We start from the raw sequence: 19,498 nt of genomic DNA, 5'->3' as shown, positions 1-19,498 counted from the left end.
TCTGGATGATGAGCAGTTTGGTTTTATGAACAGTCAAGGTACAAGAGGAACAGTTCAAAACACTGCGTGTGATAGTGTAAGCAAGATATAGAAAAAAGGAGAGAATTCCATAGGACCTATTGAACTAGAAAAATGGTCGACAGCATTAAGTACTGCTAAATTTCCGAAATATTCAGAAAGACACGTATATATGGTAGTGAAAGATGACTAAAAATCAGTTGGTTCAAGAAACCAGAGATAAAGAATAGAAGACAAAAATACAAATGCTACAGTTAGACGTATACAGAGTGTAAGAAAAATATCGATAACAATGACAATGGAAGACAGAAGACCGTACGGCGGAAGGTATTAAGGAACTGCAAAAATGAAACTAGTGACAGCCTTAAAAATTAATAGCCGGCCGGAGTGGAAGAGCGGTTCTAGGCGCTACAGTCTGGAACCGCGCGACCGCTACTGTCGCAGGTTCGAACCCTGCCTAGGGCATGGATGTGTGTGATGTCCTTAGGTTAGTTCGGATTAAGTAGTTCTAGGGGACCGATGACCACAGCAGTTAAGTCACATAGTGCTCCGAGCGATTTGAACCATTTAAACAACCTTAACATCCAAATTGTGGACCACGTAAAACTGAAATAGAAAGAATTGTGCTACTTTGGAAACATAATGACCGGTGATTGAGGACACAAGAAACACATACGAAACAGGCTATCATACGTGAAGCGAGCATTCTTCACGGAAAGGACTTTTGAAATATCCGGCATAAACCTTAATTTGGGAGAGTATTGTATGTCTGGAGAATAGAATTGCGATGTGAGTGGATTATAATCTGTGGGTAATTAGAAAAATGTGCCATTCCTCTAAAATTTCATTTAATGGAAGGACGTTGAAAATTAAGAAATTAAATGAAAAGAGAAGAAGATATTTTCCACAAAATTCACTGGGCAAGGAATATTATGTGGAAAACACAAACAAGAAGAAGCCACAGGTTGTCAGAACGTCCGTTAAGGCATCAGTAATGACTTACGTGACAGAAACGAAAGCCTAAAAAGGACAAAAATTGTATGCAAAGATACACGTCACAGCGATATACACATCAACAGTTAGCTGTAGCATCACGTACGCAAAGTATAGAAAGGCAGTGCATTGCCGGAGCTGTTATTTGTACTTAGACAATTCATGTAAAAAGGTTTCCGTCGTGATTATGGCCGCACAACGGGAATTAACGCAAAATAGAAATTGGAGCTAGACATACAGGATACTCCGTTTCTGAAATCGTTAGGGAATTTATTATACCGAGATAAAAGTGTCAAAAGTGTGCCGAGAATGCCAACTTTCTAGCATTACCTTGAAACGCCCCCTTGGAAAAATTATACATGACTGTGCTTAAACTGACACACAATAGTTCTAGCGCAATGTAATCTGACCTTTATAAATCCCTACACTGGCCCTGACTAACAATAACCTACACCTTTCACAAATCACTTACTTCACAAAAGTCTTCGTTACTACTTTAACACAGCGAGCTCCACTACTGCCAGCTAAATAAAAGATTCAGACTACTGAAGGCACTAACTACTGATATGCATAGCTAGCAAATGAAAGATTTTGATAGAGAACAAACAATGTATTTACCTTAAAAGTGTTCAAAAATCATAATATATGTAGCAGTTCATGAAATCCATTCTTACAAATGTACTGTTTCTGATAGACACACGTCCAGATCATCCGCTCTCAAAACCCGCCATCTTACTTCCCCACATCCACCACTGCTGGCGGCTCACCTCCAACTGCGCAACGTTACGCGCTGTTAACAGCCAACAGCCCAACACTGCAACGTCAGACAAGAATGCAAACTAGCCACAGACTGCACACAGCACAGCCAGTGATTTTCATACAGAGCGCTATGTGGCGTTACCAATAAGAAAACCTAAACAGCCTACTTACATAGCCCCCATGCTCCCCACAAAAAATTTTGCAAGTTGTTTTGGTCAGTGGCCAATACGTATTTGTTAATTTTTTTTTACAATTACAATAACAAAGAAATCATATGCACACACTTATTGATACAGTGGTGGTCAAAAGCTAAAATTTTCTCACAGTCCATAAAGACAGTCCTGATCATTCATCACAGTAAAATTGCAGTTTTTTTCTCTAAGTCTTAGCAGTAAAAGACAATGCACACGGAAGTAGTGGATTTCAATGCAGTCTTGAAGAAGTAGTGTTGTCCTTCCAACAGAAAGACAGTGCTGACTCTTGACATGCAGACAGGTAATGGTCCACAACAGAGCAAACCTACAGCAGAGTCAATGGAAGTTTTGAAGACTATTGGTAGGTAGGTCATCACAGAGCAGACGCACTGTAGTACTGGTAGAGATTATGGTATTGGTGGGCCACCAGAGGTGCAGACCCACTCCTTGTAGAGATAATGGTATTGGTGAGTCATCAAAGGTGTAGACCCACTGTAGTCCTTGTAAAGATAATGGTATTGGTGAGTCATCAAAAGTGTAGACCCACTGTAGTCCTTGTAGAGATAATGTTACTGGTGGGTCATCAAAGATGCAGACCCTCTGTAGTCCTTGTAGAGAAGGCCAGCTGCAATCTGTTGTGACTGTGCGGGTGTACAATCACCATTGAAGTGTCTTGCGGATAATACAGCAAGTCCATAACCAACATTTGTGCACTCACAAAGTTTTTGGAATTGTCCTTAGAACCAGCAATGCTGTTATCCAGTCCCTTGCTGATTTATTAACACACGTGCAAACACTAACAGTGCCTACTTCTCACATATTGTCCATACACTGTGACCAACAGAAACGTGTGCAGTGAAATGTAACTTACAAGTTACTTAATTTGTAGAACTGGTGTCAATTGCAATTTTATAACATAAGAATAAAATAACAAAGGTACAAAGTACATCATTAAAGAACATAACAATATAGATAACATTTGTAGTAACACAGGCTTTACAAAAGAATAGAAATAAACACATACATTTGTGTTACAGGAATTATGACATAAGTAAATATATAAAATATTGAGAATAGTTTTCGAAACATTAATTTCACACATGAGCATTGAAACAGAACAGAATAAATAATGTTTAAACATTTTTACAAAGAAAATAACATATTATAAATGCAAATTATATTTGAGGATAACAGTATTCCTCATCATAGTGAATGTAGCTTAGTACTAGAAAATTCTACAACATAAATCTTATTAGCTAAACTCATAAAGACAGGAAGAACACAAATACACAAGGGTATACAAACACATAGCGGAATAACACGAAAGGATAGGACAGGGTTTATTTTCAGTGTAATATTTGGTATGGCAGTCCAACCAAAAACTTCATTCCATAGATCTTTCGTCTTATTTCAACATTTGTTTCCATAAAAAAAATCCTATCCAAGCATGATTTCTGTATTTATATGTTCACATATTTCTCACCTCATTATTTATTTTCCATTCTCATACCTCATCATTTATTTCCAAGAAATTCCTACCTAAACCTGTTGTCCTTAAACCCCACTTTTTTGTTCATATCCTCTTTCAAAATACTTTTGTGGCCAAACCATTTTCCTATAGCTTCTCAATGCATTTATTCCAACTCGTTATCTTATCTAGACTACCCCATCTTGTGGCGAAACCATTTTCCTATAGCTTCTCAATGCATTTCTTCCAACTCGTTCTCTTATATACAGGTAGACTACCCCATCTTAAGCTAACTTAAATCTACTGATCTCAGATGATAAACTAAGGGTTGAGGCAATGCAGCAGCACAAAATAATTAACACAATCAGCAATGACAAAAAAATGGAAACTGGCAAAGCAAGCAGCAGTAAATGTAATAACTTATATCTAAACATGACAAACCCACAAACAGAAAAGTCAGTACACTAAAGACAACAATGCAGATAAGGGAGATGTCTATTCACATCTTAATGTCTATGTAATTAAAGTGGTGCACCACAACTTATTCTACAAAAGAAATTACCAAGTACTTTAAAAGAAAATTCTGTATGCAGTTCCTGTAAAGGTAAATGTCTTTTTGTGCTCTTTCGTTTTTTTAAGTACATCATAAAGTTATTATTTACTGGATCTCTAGGCATAAAATATTTATATTAGTACATCTATAAAATTTTATTTTAATCAATACTGCAGTGCAGCTAGATACTAGATATTAAACAAAATGAGCAATCTCTCAACTTCAAAGACAATAGATATAAAATGTTTCTCATCATTTCATTAGGCATTTTAGTAAACATCATAAATTATGTGTTCCACAGTGTAATCATATGTTTTCAAGTTTGAGCGTGTCGTATTTGCAATGCTTGCTACAAAGTAATGTCAATAGCGGGGATAATGGGCTCCTTTTTTCTCCACCTGTGCCTCTGAAAGGCACACAATAATAGCTTTTTTCCAGACGACTGTCGCGCACCTGGGTGTCCACGACCCATTACGCGAAGGTGGACACTTAACTTTCTCACCGAAATACTTACGACACTACAGTGACAGACTCATATAAAATTTCACAGGTCGGGAATTTGCGTTACAAATGTGTAGAAACTAAATCTTTTAAATATAATAGTGTTCAAAAAAATTTTCGTCGGCATTGTTATACATTCACGCATTTACACACAGTTCACAAGTCAGAGTCCCTAACCACTCCTCCTTATTCCGTACCTTATTACACATATACATATTCATCAACACAACTTCAATGTTTCATCATAATAAAAACATAGCCTAATGAGATTCCTCATGTAGCATCATCTCATTGATCATAACTCTTTAAAGTACGATTCTTGGTTTCCATCATCCTTTTTCACAAGTCAGAGTCCCTAACCACTCCTCCTTATTCCGTACTTTATTACATATTCATCAACACATCTTCAATATTTCATCATAATAAATACATAGCATAATCAGATTCCTCATATAGCATCATCTCATTGATCATAAACATACCTCAACATCATAATACACATCGTCGTCTTAATAATAACATCACAACAGCTCAATCACATCTCAAAATCGTCGTAGCTTTCTGAATATTTTAAGACCTACAAAAATTCTCTGCTCATTTCAGAAGTGTCATCTACCTCAAACGTACTTTAAAAATCGTGATCCTATACCAAATACATCATTCAAAGATCTCACAGTATCACAATGGTTCCGAAAAAAATATGAACAGTTCATACAGTGCAGACAAAATATAATTTCATAAGTGTGAAATTATGCAGCTGTGTAATTGCGTTAACATGTGTCACTGACATAGTAAAAAATTCTTTGATTCTCTGTTAAATAATCAGAAAGCTGTGTAATTTATGTGTTAGAGAAATATGGTACTTATGTGTAAAGTTGTATAAGCAAATACCATATTAGCTAGGGCTCCTTGTGGTTGCCAAACACATGGTACACAAAGCAAGTGTGTACCCCCTGAGGATTAATGTAATTATACCCTCAGGTGTTACAGATTACAGTAATGGAATGAAATATATCACGGGAAATCTTTGTATCATTGAAATTAAAAAAATTTTAAAAATTAATGTTCTAAGTACAAAATTAATCACTCACATACGTGTCCTTTATCGCTAAATGTGCGTCTTTCTGTAAGATAATTCTGTGAATGTGTCGTAGTTATCGTCCTCCAAAAGCTAAGTTCTGCTGAAGTCAATGTACTTACCTCGTCATAAACAAAAGTGAAATGCTGTGTGTATAGATTTCATAGTTATTACGTACATTACCGTGATCAAGAAAGTACTATACTGTAATGTACTGTTGTGCTACGAAAAAGGCTGTCTCATTGTAGCTGTACCACAAACGTTACTACTAAAACATGTTTTACTTTCCAGAAGAATTCAGACAAACTGTGCAGATACAGCACAAAAGCAACAATGTAAATTGTGTCACACATTAGTAGCATCGTGATATAATTGTGCAGCTGTCAAAGAAACCAAATGCTAAGTCATCTTTAATCCCACAGAAAGTACTTCAAATAAAGAATGTCTTTTCAAGTAAACCAAAATGTTGCATCAAAATCTCATTAGGAGTGCCGGTATATGTTATAAGTATGTGAGCCTTATAGTCGTTACGTGATCGTGCAACTAACAAGCAAGAATGTACAAATAACAACACTGTGTTGTCTGTGCGCTATAACAATGCATTCGTAATTTCTGTTTAAATAAGTTCTCTTGGTTCTAGACTGGATAGTTAATTTTAAAGCATTGCTGCATGTTAACAGTTTCTCAGTGTGGCAAGTTGTGCTAGTAGAGTGAAGTGAAAACTTTTATAGCAAAGACTAAGTTAAAAAGACGATTATCTCTCAAGAAACGGTTTTACATGTGAAATGTGGTGCAATCCTTTACCCTTTCTAGTCCGCAGAGTTTCAACTTCAAAGTAATTATTATGTTGTATACGTCGGTAAGGAATGCTAACATTTTTCTCAAGGTTAGCGTCCATGTTATTTTTCTCTGAGCCAGCCGGCGCACGTGGCTGCCTGCGATGCAAGGCGTACGCCGTTATTGGGATTAGGAGACGTAACTTCTACAAATTAACCTTGTCGAGAGGGCCCTGACCTGGCTGAATCCCACCAGTTCTGATGGAATTCAGGTCTGTCGTTTTGTTGATAGTTTAAGTAGTTTCTTGTTTGTCGGTCATGTGGTGGAGAATTTCTCCCGAAATCGTAACTGCGCGGTGAACTGTTGCGTCTGAAGTTACTCTGTCTCCCTTGATAATAATTATTTTGGTTCCCATATTGTCTGTTTCTCTGGTTGTCTCTGTGATAGTCATTACTACAGAACTGCGATCTTTCTCTGTAACTATTACTACTCTGCCAACGGTTGTCATACGGGTGGTGTCTGTTTTGGTCATTATTTGCGTTATAAGAATAGCCTTGTCGTGGCCAGTTATTATTTCTTTCATTACGGAATTGTGACGGATGTGACATGTAATTGTTGTGTTCCTGTTTTCGCGATTATCAGTGTCAATTTCTAATTCTTGTAAGAATCCCTGAAAATCTTCAATATCGTCTTTGCAACGTCCTGCCAAAATAATATGTCATAAATGGTCAGATAATTTGATTAAGCAAATGCGGATGAGTTCTGAGGGGCTGTATGGGTTTGACAGGTACTGATTCTAGTGCAACATGTCTTCAAAATATTTCACAAGACTGGAAAATTCAGATTGTTCGAAATGTTTCATCATTATGATGCTATGTTTTACTCGGTCTTGTGTGGCTTGAGACCAGTATGTTGAGAGGAAGGCATGATAAAATTCTCCTTCACTATGGCAATCGTGAATGACAGATCGCATTCTCACAGCTGGTTCATTCTCTAAGTAGCCACACATGAATTCTAATCTATGCTCTAACGACCAGTTGGGAGGAAAACAATGAGAAAATTGATGAAGCCACGCTTGTGGATGAATGTCGTTGCCAGAATTCTGAAATGTTTTGAATTTACGTGTAGTAATGAACAGCTTATAGTCAAAATCATCATGTCGGCGAGTCGCATGTCGTCATTGTTACGTCGTTTCGGCGGTTCCATCTCAAAATTCGGTGTACCTTGCCAATTTCTTTCATAATTTCCGAAGTGCCTTTGTCTTGTTAATTTGTGGCTGTTCCGTATTTCTATGTCCCTCTTCTCGTATTGGAGAGCGACTGTCATCTGAAATATGTACTTCTTGTATTACCTGTGTCAACTTATCTTGTACTTCCCGGATTTCTCTTTGGTGTTGCGTATTAATGTGATTCTGATTTTGTTTGAATTTCCTAATTTGTCCATACTCTTCAGTGTCAGTAAAGGCTACAGGTCTTGTATCATTCAGATCATCATCCACCTTTGTAGATAAGTTAGTGAACTGATCTGAAAGTTCGGCTACTTTCTCCGATAGTGAACTTATTTCCTCAGAGTGTTTTTCTGAACCAAGTTTCAGAGTGTCCACTTGTGTTGAAATCGTATCTACTGTGTCCTTTAAGTTTTCCTGAGTTTTTGAAAGTTGCGTAACCGAATCTGTAGAGGCAACTGAGTCAATTTTAGCTTTCAAGGTCTCATGATTTTCATGATCAGTAGTTTGCAGTTCTTTTATGGCTGCTTCGTGACTCTGTAATGTATTTTCATGCCGCGAAAAAATATGTTGGAAATGCTCACAAATTTGTGTTTTTACATCATTACAGACTTTTTGACATTTTGATTCAATTTTATGTAACTCAGTAGTTAAATCTTCACATCTTTGTTCAAGTGTGTTGTGAAGATTTTGTTCCATTGCGTCTAAGTTTTGAAGATTTTGTCCCACTTGTTTCTGATTTTGTTCAGGTGTTGTGTCTAACTTTTGTAGCGTTTGTCCCATTTATTGCATTAACTGTAATAACAATGCACTGGTGTCTGAAACATTTTCCTCAGTGCTATTCAGCAGTGCATTTGAACCGGCAATATTCGCATTTTGTAAAGCAGAAAATGTGTCATGACTTATTTGAGAAAAAGGTGAGGAAGTAAAACCTAAATCTACAGTATTTGCAAGATTGTGTCCTGTCATTTCGGATTCCTGAGGCGAGCTGTTGACGACCGATCGATCGATAATGCTTCCCTGTTCACTATTTGTTTCACTGTCCACGCCATCATTTGCCGACCACTCCATTTCCCTATACACAATTACCAAATTACTACTTTGAATGTCTGTTAATTCATTACACAGTGGTGCTGATAATCTATGTTCATCGTCACTATTATTTCTCTGTTTACTTTGTAGCCTAGTGTTACGTTTTTCACACACCATAATTATCACATATTTCACATGATAACATGGAAAAACACAATTAGAAGAGCAAAATAAGAAAACACATTAACATAGCACTGAAAATAATATCTAGTTAATCGCAAGTGCAGCTGTGAAATACTTGGTGCAAATCTACATGCATGCCACAACTGTTTTACTGTACAACAATGAAAGACTGCAACTACAAAGGAGAGTCTCTCTACAATTACATGCTAGCACTATACAAAAGCTACACTAATTACACAAACTGCAAGAAAGAAATCAGAAGATTCCAGTGAGGTATCCTGGCAGGGTTGCCAGATGAAATGTCCCCTTGCAAAAATAATACATGACTGTGCTTAAACTGACACACAATATTTTTAATGCAACGTAATCTGACTTTTAAAAATCCCTACACTGGCCCTGACTAACAATAACCTATACCTTTAACAAATCACTTATCTCACAAAAATCTTTGTTACTCAAACTACTGCAACACCGCGAGCGCCACTACTGCCAGCTAAATAGAAGATTCAAACTACTGAAGGCACTAACTACTGATATGTATAGTTAGCAAATGAAAGATTTTGATAGAGAACAAACAATGTATTTACCTTAAAAGTGTTCAAAAGTTGTAATATATGTAGCAGTTCAAGAAATCCATTCTTACAAACGTACTGTTTCTGACAGACACACGTCCAGATCATCTGCTCTCAAAAATCCGCCATCTTACTTCCCCACATCCACCATTGCTGGCAGTTCACCTCCAACTGCGCAACGCTACGCGCTGTTAACAGCCAACAGCCCAACACTACAATGGCAGACAACAATGCAAACTAGCCTCAGATTGCACATGGCACAGCCAGTGATTTTCATACAGAGCGCTACGTGGCGTTACCAGTAAGAAAACCTAAACAGTCTACCTACAACCTCTCACCATGGACAATGCAGCGGCCGACAGCCTTCACTTAACAACTGAGAACAGCAGTGTTTTCATAGAATCGTCAGTACTAACAAACAAGCAACATTGCGTGAAATAACCACAGAAATCAACGAATCAGTTACGACGAACGGATCCATCAGAACAGTGCGATGAAACTTGCTAACAGCACAACTTCCTCTACAGCGCCCCTCCTGGTATGTTGATTATATCGGTTGGATCTTAGATGATTGGAAAACCTTGATGTCTCGATTTAAGTTTCAGTAAGCTGATGGTAGGGTTCGAGTGTGGCGTAGACCAGAGGAAGCCATGAACCCATGGCATCAACAAGGCACTGTGCAAGCTAGTTGTGGCTCTATAATGTGTTCACATGGAATGGTCTGCGTTCTCTGGTCCAACCGAACCGATTATTGACTTGAAACGCTTATGTTTGGCTAGTTGGAGATCATTTGTAGCCATTCATGGACGTTAGTTTCCCAAACAACAACGGAATTTTTATAGATGACACTGCACCGTGTCAGTGTGCCAGAATTGTTCACGACTAGTTTGAAGAACATTCTGGACAATTTGACCGAATGATTTGGGCACCCAGATCGCTGACATGACTCCTATCGGACATTTATGGAACTTAATCGAGAGATCAGTTCGTGCACAAAATCCTACACCGGCAACACTTTCGCAACTGTGGATGCTTGTAGAGACAGCTTGGTTTAGTATCTCTTAAAGGGGCTTCCCACGTCTTGCTGAGTCCATGTCACTTCGAGCTGCTGTAACACGTGCGGCAGAAGGAGGTCCGACCCGATATTATGTGGTATCCCATGACTTTTGTTACTCCAGTGTGCATTTCTTCGCTTATGCTAGGGTTAGCACTCCGTGTCATATGACGTTCATAGGAAAAGAAAATTGAGGACGTGTTGGATGACGATCAGTTTGACATTAGGAAAGGTAAATTCACCAGAGAGGCAGTTCTGACGTTACGGATAATAATGGAAGCAAGACTAAATAAAAATCTAGATACTTTCTTAGGATTTGTCGACCTGGAAAAAGCGTTCGGCAATGTAAAATGCTGTAAGGTGTTCGAAATTCTGAGAGAAATGGGAGTAAGCTACAGGGAGAGATGGGTAATATAAAATATATACATGAGTCAAGAGGGAATAATAAGAGAGGAACCCCAAGAACGAAGGGCCCAGATGAAAAAGGTCTAAAGGCAAGGATATAGTTTTTCGCCCCTACTGCTTAATCTGTACATCGAAGAAGCAGTGATGGAAATAAAAGTGTGATTAAAACTGATGGTGAAAAGATATCAACGATACGATTCACTGATGACATTGCTATCCTTACTGAATGTGAATAAGAGTTACGTGATCTGCTGAACGGAATGGACAATTTAATGAGTACAGAATATGGAGTAAATCGAAGAAAGACGAAAGTAATGAGAAGTAGCAGAAATGAGAACAGTGAGAAACTTAACATCAGGATTGATGGTCACAAAGTAGATAAAGTCAATGAATTCTGCTAAAAAGGCACCAAAATAACCGATGATAGATAGAGCAAGGAGGACATCAAAAGCAGACTATCACTGGCAAGAAAGGTTTTCCTGTTTAAGAGATGTCTACTAGTATCAAACATAAGGCGTAGTTTCCGGTACGCAACTCCTGGTTGTGCGGTAGCGTTTTCGCTTTCCACGCCCGGGTTTCCGTGTTCGATTCCCGGCGGGGTAATGGATTTTTTCTTTAAGTAGTTCTAAGTTATAGGGACTGATGATCATAGATGTTAAGTCCCAGAGTGCTCAGAGCCATTTGAATCTCAATTTGGCTAAGAAATGTCTAAGAACGTACGTTTTGGGCACAGTCTTTGGGAAAACCGGAACAGAAGAGAATGGAAGCATTTGAGTTGTGGTTGCTACAAACTAATGGTGAAAGGTAGGTGGACTTAAAAAGGTAAGCAATGAGGAGGTTCTGTCAAAAATAGGAGCGGAAAGAAATATGTAGAAAACACTGAAAAGGAGGACACAATAATAGGACATCTGTTAAGACATCAGGGAATGACTTCTATGGTGCTAGAGGGAGCTGTAGTGGGTAAAAATTGTAAAGGAAGACAGAGAAGGAATACGTACAGCAAACAATTGAGGACGTAGGTTGCAAATGTTACTCTGAGATGAAGAGGTTTGCACCGGACAGGAAACCGTGGCGGGCCGCATCAAAGCAGTCAGAAGACTGACGACTCAAAAAAAAAAAAAAAAAAAAAAAAAAAGTTCTACCCATGGCGGTAGGTGTCTTCCCGACCATATCGCTAAGACATTGTCCTGGATACTATGGATTGCAGATTAAGAACTAATGTCATTTTATATTCCAATGACAATGAATTGTAATGTCGCTAACAATTCGTGCTTTTCATGTCAGTACCTGACTACAGAGCAGAATCCCTATTCCTTCATATCCAAGCAAGTGGAAACAGCTGTAACACAATTAGCCACGAGGAGCCAGCATCTTTGGCTCGGCGTTTAAGTGAAAAATTTAAATAAAGAGCGCCGTCACGTTGTACCGACACTTTCAGTCGAATGTAATTTGGAAGTAGGGAATACTACCACGAAAAAACAAGCACAACTTCAGAAATAGCGATGACATAATTTGAATTCTCTTACATAAAATAAAGTGACCAAGACTTCGCTCCTGCAAAGTTTTTAACAGTCCGTTCTTAGCAGCACAACGTTAGCCAGCTAGTGTTCACCTACATTCAGTAAACATGTATTACGTCGACTGCTGTTGTTCGCCTGATAGTAATATAAGACACATAATAATTCCTAAGATAATCCAACGATTTAGTCTCGACGTTGAGGACATTTTTTTCTCATGTTGTTTTACCTACATGCAAAACTTGAGATCCGCACCTTGTATCTCGAAAGTCCAAATAATTTACGACTTTAACGTTATAATTCGGAAATGTGACGCTGAGGGGCATGAACCTTTCCATACCTCATGTTTGTGACAGAAATACACCATAAGACCTATAAGTTATGTAACACACGTTATATTCGTAGGTATCTGATAGAATAAGCTTGCTGTACATGATGTTGTGTCAACTGAAAATAATTATGGTATGTGGCAACTTGCTATACTGCTGCTGCTGCTCACTGGCTGTTCGTCTCCAGCACTGAGTCGACGAGGGTTTGCTGTACATTAACCCAACTCATTACAGATTAGAAAAATCACTTGGCTTTAGTTACGGATATTGATTTGTTATTCATTAAGCCGTACTCCTTACTTTTTTTACAATCAGGAACGACATGTGTTATTGACCAGTCATGTAGAAGTATTCATCAAGTGAGAGATTCTCAGGAAAAGATGCTAAGTCGCAAAGTATGCAATCTCAAAATTTATCGTAAATCCATGAGAATCCTGTGGCCTGTTAGCGCTTAGTAGTCTCATTTGGAAACAATCTTTGGATTACTCGTTTGTGAACATGTGTCGCCGTCAGACACCGGCGCATAGTCCTACCACAATTGCGTAGGTTAGGGGCAGTTCATTGCACACGACCATTCGCGAACAAAGGCTACGGCCTTCACCTGTAGCGTTTCAGGGAAACAGCGGAACATCTTAGTCTGGATGGGCGCTTACGCCGTGTTTCTGTTGTTGGCGACAATGAGGGAGAAAGGAAAGCGAAAGATAAGGGGAAGGTAAACACCCAGTGCCTCCATGGTGACTACAGCTTTCGAATGATCTACTGATCGACCGTACACCATCTGGAGCGAGACATATTTTCTCGGGTAACTTTGGGATTCACTCCAGGACGTTAACCCATTTGTTGGCGATTACAACCGCATTTTCCTTTGGCGGCGAGTATCAGAGGTGAATATGTATCCTAGCATCAGCACTCAGCTATCTCCTATTTATGTCTGTTAACAAGATACATAGGTAGCAGGAATAATACGAGTATCATAAATGATTTATTGGTATAAGGAAGATGTAACAAAGATATAGGGTGGAATATGTAGCAAAGATATACTAGAGTAAGGCAAAGTTATAAGTGAAAAAATATTTTAATGCAAAACCGTTGACAAAAGTTGTTGGTCGATGTTACAAATTTCGGAATGCTTTGAATTTTCTACTTGTGAGCACAAAGTAGCAACGTCTAGGTTGTAAACGAGATTAACATCAACGTTGAAATCTTCGCCAAGACTCGACCAGAAATTGTGTTAGAGGTTTCAGCTATCATTTCTCCATGAATGAATCAATTGAACCACAATTTCCGCGAATTTTTTCAGACGAAGTCAGTAATATTTAGAGCTTAATAGTGTCTGACGTGTGACCGTGCCTGTCGAATCTCTTTATATCATTTTCTGTGGGGCGGTGTCTGAGCTGTACACGCCTTCGAGAAAATCACATACCTTGGGACTTCTTAAACTATGACAAATGTACCAGCGAGCTCTGCTATAATACATTTGTCTGAATTTTTTTCCAGCTTAGTCAAGACATGAGTTTCTTCAACCCCACCGACGCACTCGTCAGAAGAATAGTGGAAGTTACCGATCTACCAGTCTACTACTACGAGTTCGACTATCGCGGGGTGAACGTACCTACAAACGAATGGGGTAAGTGCAAGAGGAGATCGTTTTGCGAAACTGCTTTCCGCACCATTCTTCTCTTCTTTTTTATAAAAAGAAAATTTCTGCACCAATTTCAAAAATTGCAGATTTATTTTAGCCGTGAGCTGTTTTGGCTTCCCAGGGCATTATCAAGTCTGGTTGTCTCAAGCAACGCAAGTCTGCTCCATCTCGCACCTGAATGGACTCTTGATGCCTGTCGTAGCCACACTTGATCATATTTGTAATAAAAGTGCTATTATTTCCGAAATTCTTCCCTATAGTTGCTGATGCTCTGCGTCTTTATTTACATAATTCTAAACAGGCTGGACAAGAAAAGTCTTGTCTTGGTTCTATTACTACTTATTTTTAGATTTACTCTGGGAAAATTTCGCAGGACGACAATATTAGGCTTAGAATCTTAATATCCAATAATGGATAGTTTTGCCAACATCAGTACTACAGTTGCGACACTTCAAACTAAGGTCATCGTGTTACGACACATTTTAGCACAGCAGTAGGCTCTGGAATGGATTTGACTGTGAGTTGTGAGGACATAGAAAATAGCTATCACTGTCAAAATGAGCATCCTTGCCCAAGAGAAATCTACTAGTATCAAACATAGGCCTCCATTTGAGGAAGAAATTTCTAAGAACGTGTGTTTGGAGCACATCAGTGTTTGCCAGTGAAACGTGGACTGCTGGAAAACCGGAACAGAAGTGAATCGGATCATTTGAGATGAGGTGCTACAGAAGAATACTGAAAATTAGGTGGAGCGATTAGGGAAGGAATGACGAGGTTCTCTGCAGAATCGGCTTCGAAACGAATATATAGAAAATACTTACACGAAGAAGGGACAGGATGCAGGACACAAACGGACATGCGAAACATTTACCAGTACCAATTCCGTGGAAGAACTGCTGATGTTTACGTCCTTAGTATAACTGCGTCAGTTTAGAGTATATCGTGTTTCCCACAAAGAAACGACACAAAGAAGATATGTTGGGAGTCAAATCCAGTGGGTGTCTAGCCTCAATGGTATGAATAGGTAGCTTTGCTAAAAGAAAAGTAAATGGACCAAATGGCTCTGAGCACAATGGGACTTAACTTCTGTGGTCATCAGTCCCCTAGAACTTAGAACTACTTAAACCTAACTAACCTAAGGACATCACACACATCCATGCCCAAGGCAGTATTCGAACCTGCGACCGTAGCGGTCGCGCGGTTCCAGACTGTAACGCCTAGAACCGCTCGGCCACTCAGGCCGGCTGCTGAAAGAAAGCTGCAGCTAGAGCATCACTCTTTATCGAAATGGTACTGTATACAAAATACTGAGGTGTCCAGTGTGCTCATACTGTAAAGACAGTTGTCCTTTTCGTCAAAGATTGTACTTTAATTTTGTGTAATACTTAAAACACACATTAAGGGGTCCTGGAGGACGCTAGTGCCCAACATCAATTTTTTTATTTAATAAAATTCTGTGATTGTTCGTTATATTAAAAATATATTTCTCCGCAGCTCGTGGTCTCGTGGTAGCGTTCTCGCTTCCCGAGCACGGGGTTCCGGGTTTGATACCCGGCGGGGTCACGGATTTTCACCTGCCTGTAGATGACTGGGTCTTGTTGTGTCGTCTTCATCATCATCATTCATCCCCATTACGGTTGGAGGAAGGCAATGGAAAAACACTTCTACTAGGAACTTGCCTAGTATGGCGGTGCGCGTTTTCCCCCTACTCTCTATCAAGGAGTATGGGACTTTATCATCATCATCATCATCATCGTCAAACTCCATTTATAGTACCTCATCATTTCCGTGTTTAAATGCCTTTCTAAAATATATCCGACCCGTGAGTGCTTAGATGTTACGCTACTGTCAAACACAAAATCTTTTCTATACTGTCTGGTTATTTAATTTTTGAGCAGCTATTTCCATAGCAACTCGTGAGGAACATATCGACAGTAATATGAGCAAGGATTTAGTGGAATCGATCTTTCTGTCTATACAAATAGTTTACTTCAGTTTACTTACGTTTTCCACTACCAGTCGTCTTTCAAACTTACATTTTACAATGACAGAAACGAAGATATTTGATTTCAGTCGTAAATTTTACGGTAATCGTTACAAGATTGTTGTTGGAAACCGTAAAAATGAAGAAAATGTTACGCTGCAGTGAAATGAGGTTAGGAATAAAACTTCGTCAGCAGTGCTTCAAAAGGCGAATTGAAACATCTTACCGAAAATGAACAAGATGCTGGTGTTGTAAACAGTGAAAGTAGCGGTTACATTTGAATTAGTAAGTGAAAGACTTCAGAATTGTTTTTGTCTGCCGCTCAGTGTAAATACTATAATAATGAATAATCCCTTACGTTTAGTGAAAACGTAAGTAAGAGATGAGGCCTATCCAGCAAAATATTACTGGTATGTCAAACCTGTAAGGTAATGAAATGTACAATAACACCTCCTGAAACATGCAAAATAGTAAAGTGAAAATTCGCATTGCTTAAGCCATAAGGTGTATTGGATAGAGAAGAAAAGCAGACGAGTTGTTCTGTGGTACGATGGAACTCCTACTGCTGTCAAATTTGAGAGATGTTGTAAACATTTGCACAACACCCTAACAGAAGTCAGTGAAGCATCTGTGCAGAGGGCCACAAAACAAACTATAGATATTTGTCAGTCTTCTGACATTATTGCTGCATTGGACGGTTCCTGGCGATGAGAGGATGTACATCACTGAATGGAGCTGTCACAGTTGCTTCTGTAGATACAGGCAATGTGTTAGACTATGAATGTCCGATAAAACACTGCAAAAGTTGTGCCAGTAAGGTAAATGTACGCAAATGTGAAAAAAAACTTTGGAGGTTTCAGTAGTGGTATGGGAACCAAGGGTGCAGTCTCTATTTTTAGTAGGTGATACACTCACCAACTTGGTGATGATGTCTGTAAAACCTTTAGTAGTATTGTGACTGCTAAACCATAGGGTGAAACATAAATTAATATGTAGGACATGTGCGAAAGAGAATGGGGGCAAAAGATGCCAGGAAAAAAGAACCTCACTAATGACAAAGCAGATGGTAGAAAGGCACACTCACCAAATTAGAAATAGAAACATCACAGAATATTATGGGTTAGCCGTCAGGACAAACACCGAAAATGGCAGTGAGATGAGAAAAGCTATTTGGGCAACTACGAGTATACACAGTATACACGAGTATACACAGCCTCTGCCCAAAAGGGAACCCTTTATGGTACAAGTACGATAGATGTCAATCAAATGGGCAAAAGCGCACACAGGCACACCTCATTTCAAAAATTTGTGTAACAGAACTAAAGCCTTTCTATAAAATTCATTCAGATTCTGAACTCCTAGCAAATATTTATGTGGCAAAACAAATATTCCGATTGGAAGCTCCAATAGTTGATTTGAGGATTTTGTTGGCATGTCACCACTTCAGATTGGTGAGGTGGATGCAATAATATGTTTCAATGATGGATTAACAAGCAGAATAAAAAACATGAAAGACTAGGCTTTAAAACTGGTGACATCATGAAAAACGGGAAGCTACAAGTGGACAGGAAACATGTCACTGAAGTTAAAAAAAATGCAAAAAGCATGACAGTGGCGGCCAGAATAACAAAGAAAAGAAAGAAAACTAAAGAAGATGCAAGAACACTCAGAATCAACAGGATTATGGATTGGAAATGATTTGGCATGTTATCATTTAAAATAGAATGACATGCAAACCTTTAGTTTACATTTAGTATAATCAACATTTTTGCATACTAACATCTCATTATTTCATGCAATATTAAAGCTACAAAAACAAAATTTTGCACAAATAATAATATAATGCTTGGCTAAACAGTTAACCACTTTACTCAACGATGAATTACGTATTTTAATCCGGATCACGCCATGTTTTTTTTAATTATTGGAAGAAGAATTTGACTCCTAATAAACAATTTTTTAAATACACAAAACAGGAAATATGTAGATATTCCTCTTTTGCTGTTTCAATTATTTAATCATTAAAACCATAACATTTGTTTTGGCCTTTTATCGTGACTAGCGAAGAAGTACAGTGTAAAATTACACGAAATTCAGTAGATAATATAAAAATCAGTATTTACGCCACTATGTATTCCATAGTTTAAATTTTTTTCAGTCAGAGGTCACAATGTACAAATTATTTGGTTAGAGTTTCAGTCCAATATCTATTAAAGTTTTTGAGCTATTAAATTTCAAAATACTATTAAAAACTACTGACCTTAATTTAGTAAGTGTACTGCTGATTCTTGGTAGTGAGTGTACAACAAAGATTGCGAATGAAGTAAGACTTGTTTCATAAGAAGGTCTTCTTATCAAAACTTTTATCCATTATGGATGAGGGTCACTGTGACTGTGATGAATAATGGTTTCTTGAAATTACTGCAACTATTCGTCTTTTGATTTGTTCTTAAATTTTATTATCTCATTGCTGGTTTGGAACTGCCTAGCGATTCATCATCAGATGGTACATATTTACTGACTATCTGCAGCACTCCGGACGTCGTGTAGCTGTGGCAAGATGTATAAACGAAACATGTAACCACTGAGTGTGGAGAGCATTATTCACTTCATGAGATCAGTTTTGTTGCTTTACATACAGTTATTATTATCCGTTAGTTGGTTGTTGATGCTCACAGTTTCGAGGAAAACGTAATGAATGTTTTCCAGTGACGTTAGTTTTACTGCACTTCACACACTTAGCCACAGGTAACACGTTCCACATGCTTCACGAAATGTAAACAATCGAAGGAGTACAGCTCAAGTAATGTCAAGAAGTTTGTCTTAGGGCCGACAGACTCTTTATTGTTTTCTTGTATTACACAGTGGTGACAGTAAGGATGTATCTATTTCTCTGTAGCAAAAATAAGATGTAGTTATATGTTAAAGTTGTCATGCGATATTTATAAAATCTCTTCAAGGATTAGTTTAGAGGATATTACATCTACAATTTTAGCAATGAAATTTCGTTTGATGTAACATTAATCTTTTGTTTAGCGAAGAATGATAACACTCCTGAAATAAATAATAAACATCTCAGCATTACTACTTCGTTCTAAATAATAAAAAAGAAGTGGTATGTGGGAGCATATTGTGTGTTTGTGTGTGTGTGTAGACGTGCAGATGTGGAAGAGAGTTTTTTTTTAGTTATTTAGTTTTTCAGGTGTAATTATTC

General features: G+C 38.2%; 1 protein-coding gene across 1 annotated transcript in view; it reads left to right on the top strand.

Annotated features, from left to right (window-relative positions):
* The window catches only part of LOC126355909 (cholinesterase-like), a 101,050-nt gene that overhangs the window by 73,618 nt on the left and 7,934 nt on the right, over nucleotides 1–19,498 (top strand). Inside the window, exon 8 of the mRNA XM_050006422.1 lies at nucleotides 14,156–14,285. Coding sequence (XP_049862379.1) covers nucleotides 14,156–14,285 — 130 coding nt within the window. The remainder of the gene's footprint in view (nucleotides 1–14,155; nucleotides 14,286–19,498) is intronic.

Source organism: Schistocerca gregaria, chromosome 3 (genome assembly GCF_023897955.1).
Source record: "Schistocerca gregaria isolate iqSchGreg1 chromosome 3, iqSchGreg1.2, whole genome shotgun sequence".
NCBI lineage: Eukaryota > Metazoa > Arthropoda > Insecta > Orthoptera > Acrididae > Schistocerca > Schistocerca gregaria.
Note: the sequence above shows the minus strand (reverse complement) of the source record. Positions and strands in the feature narration are given on the sequence as shown.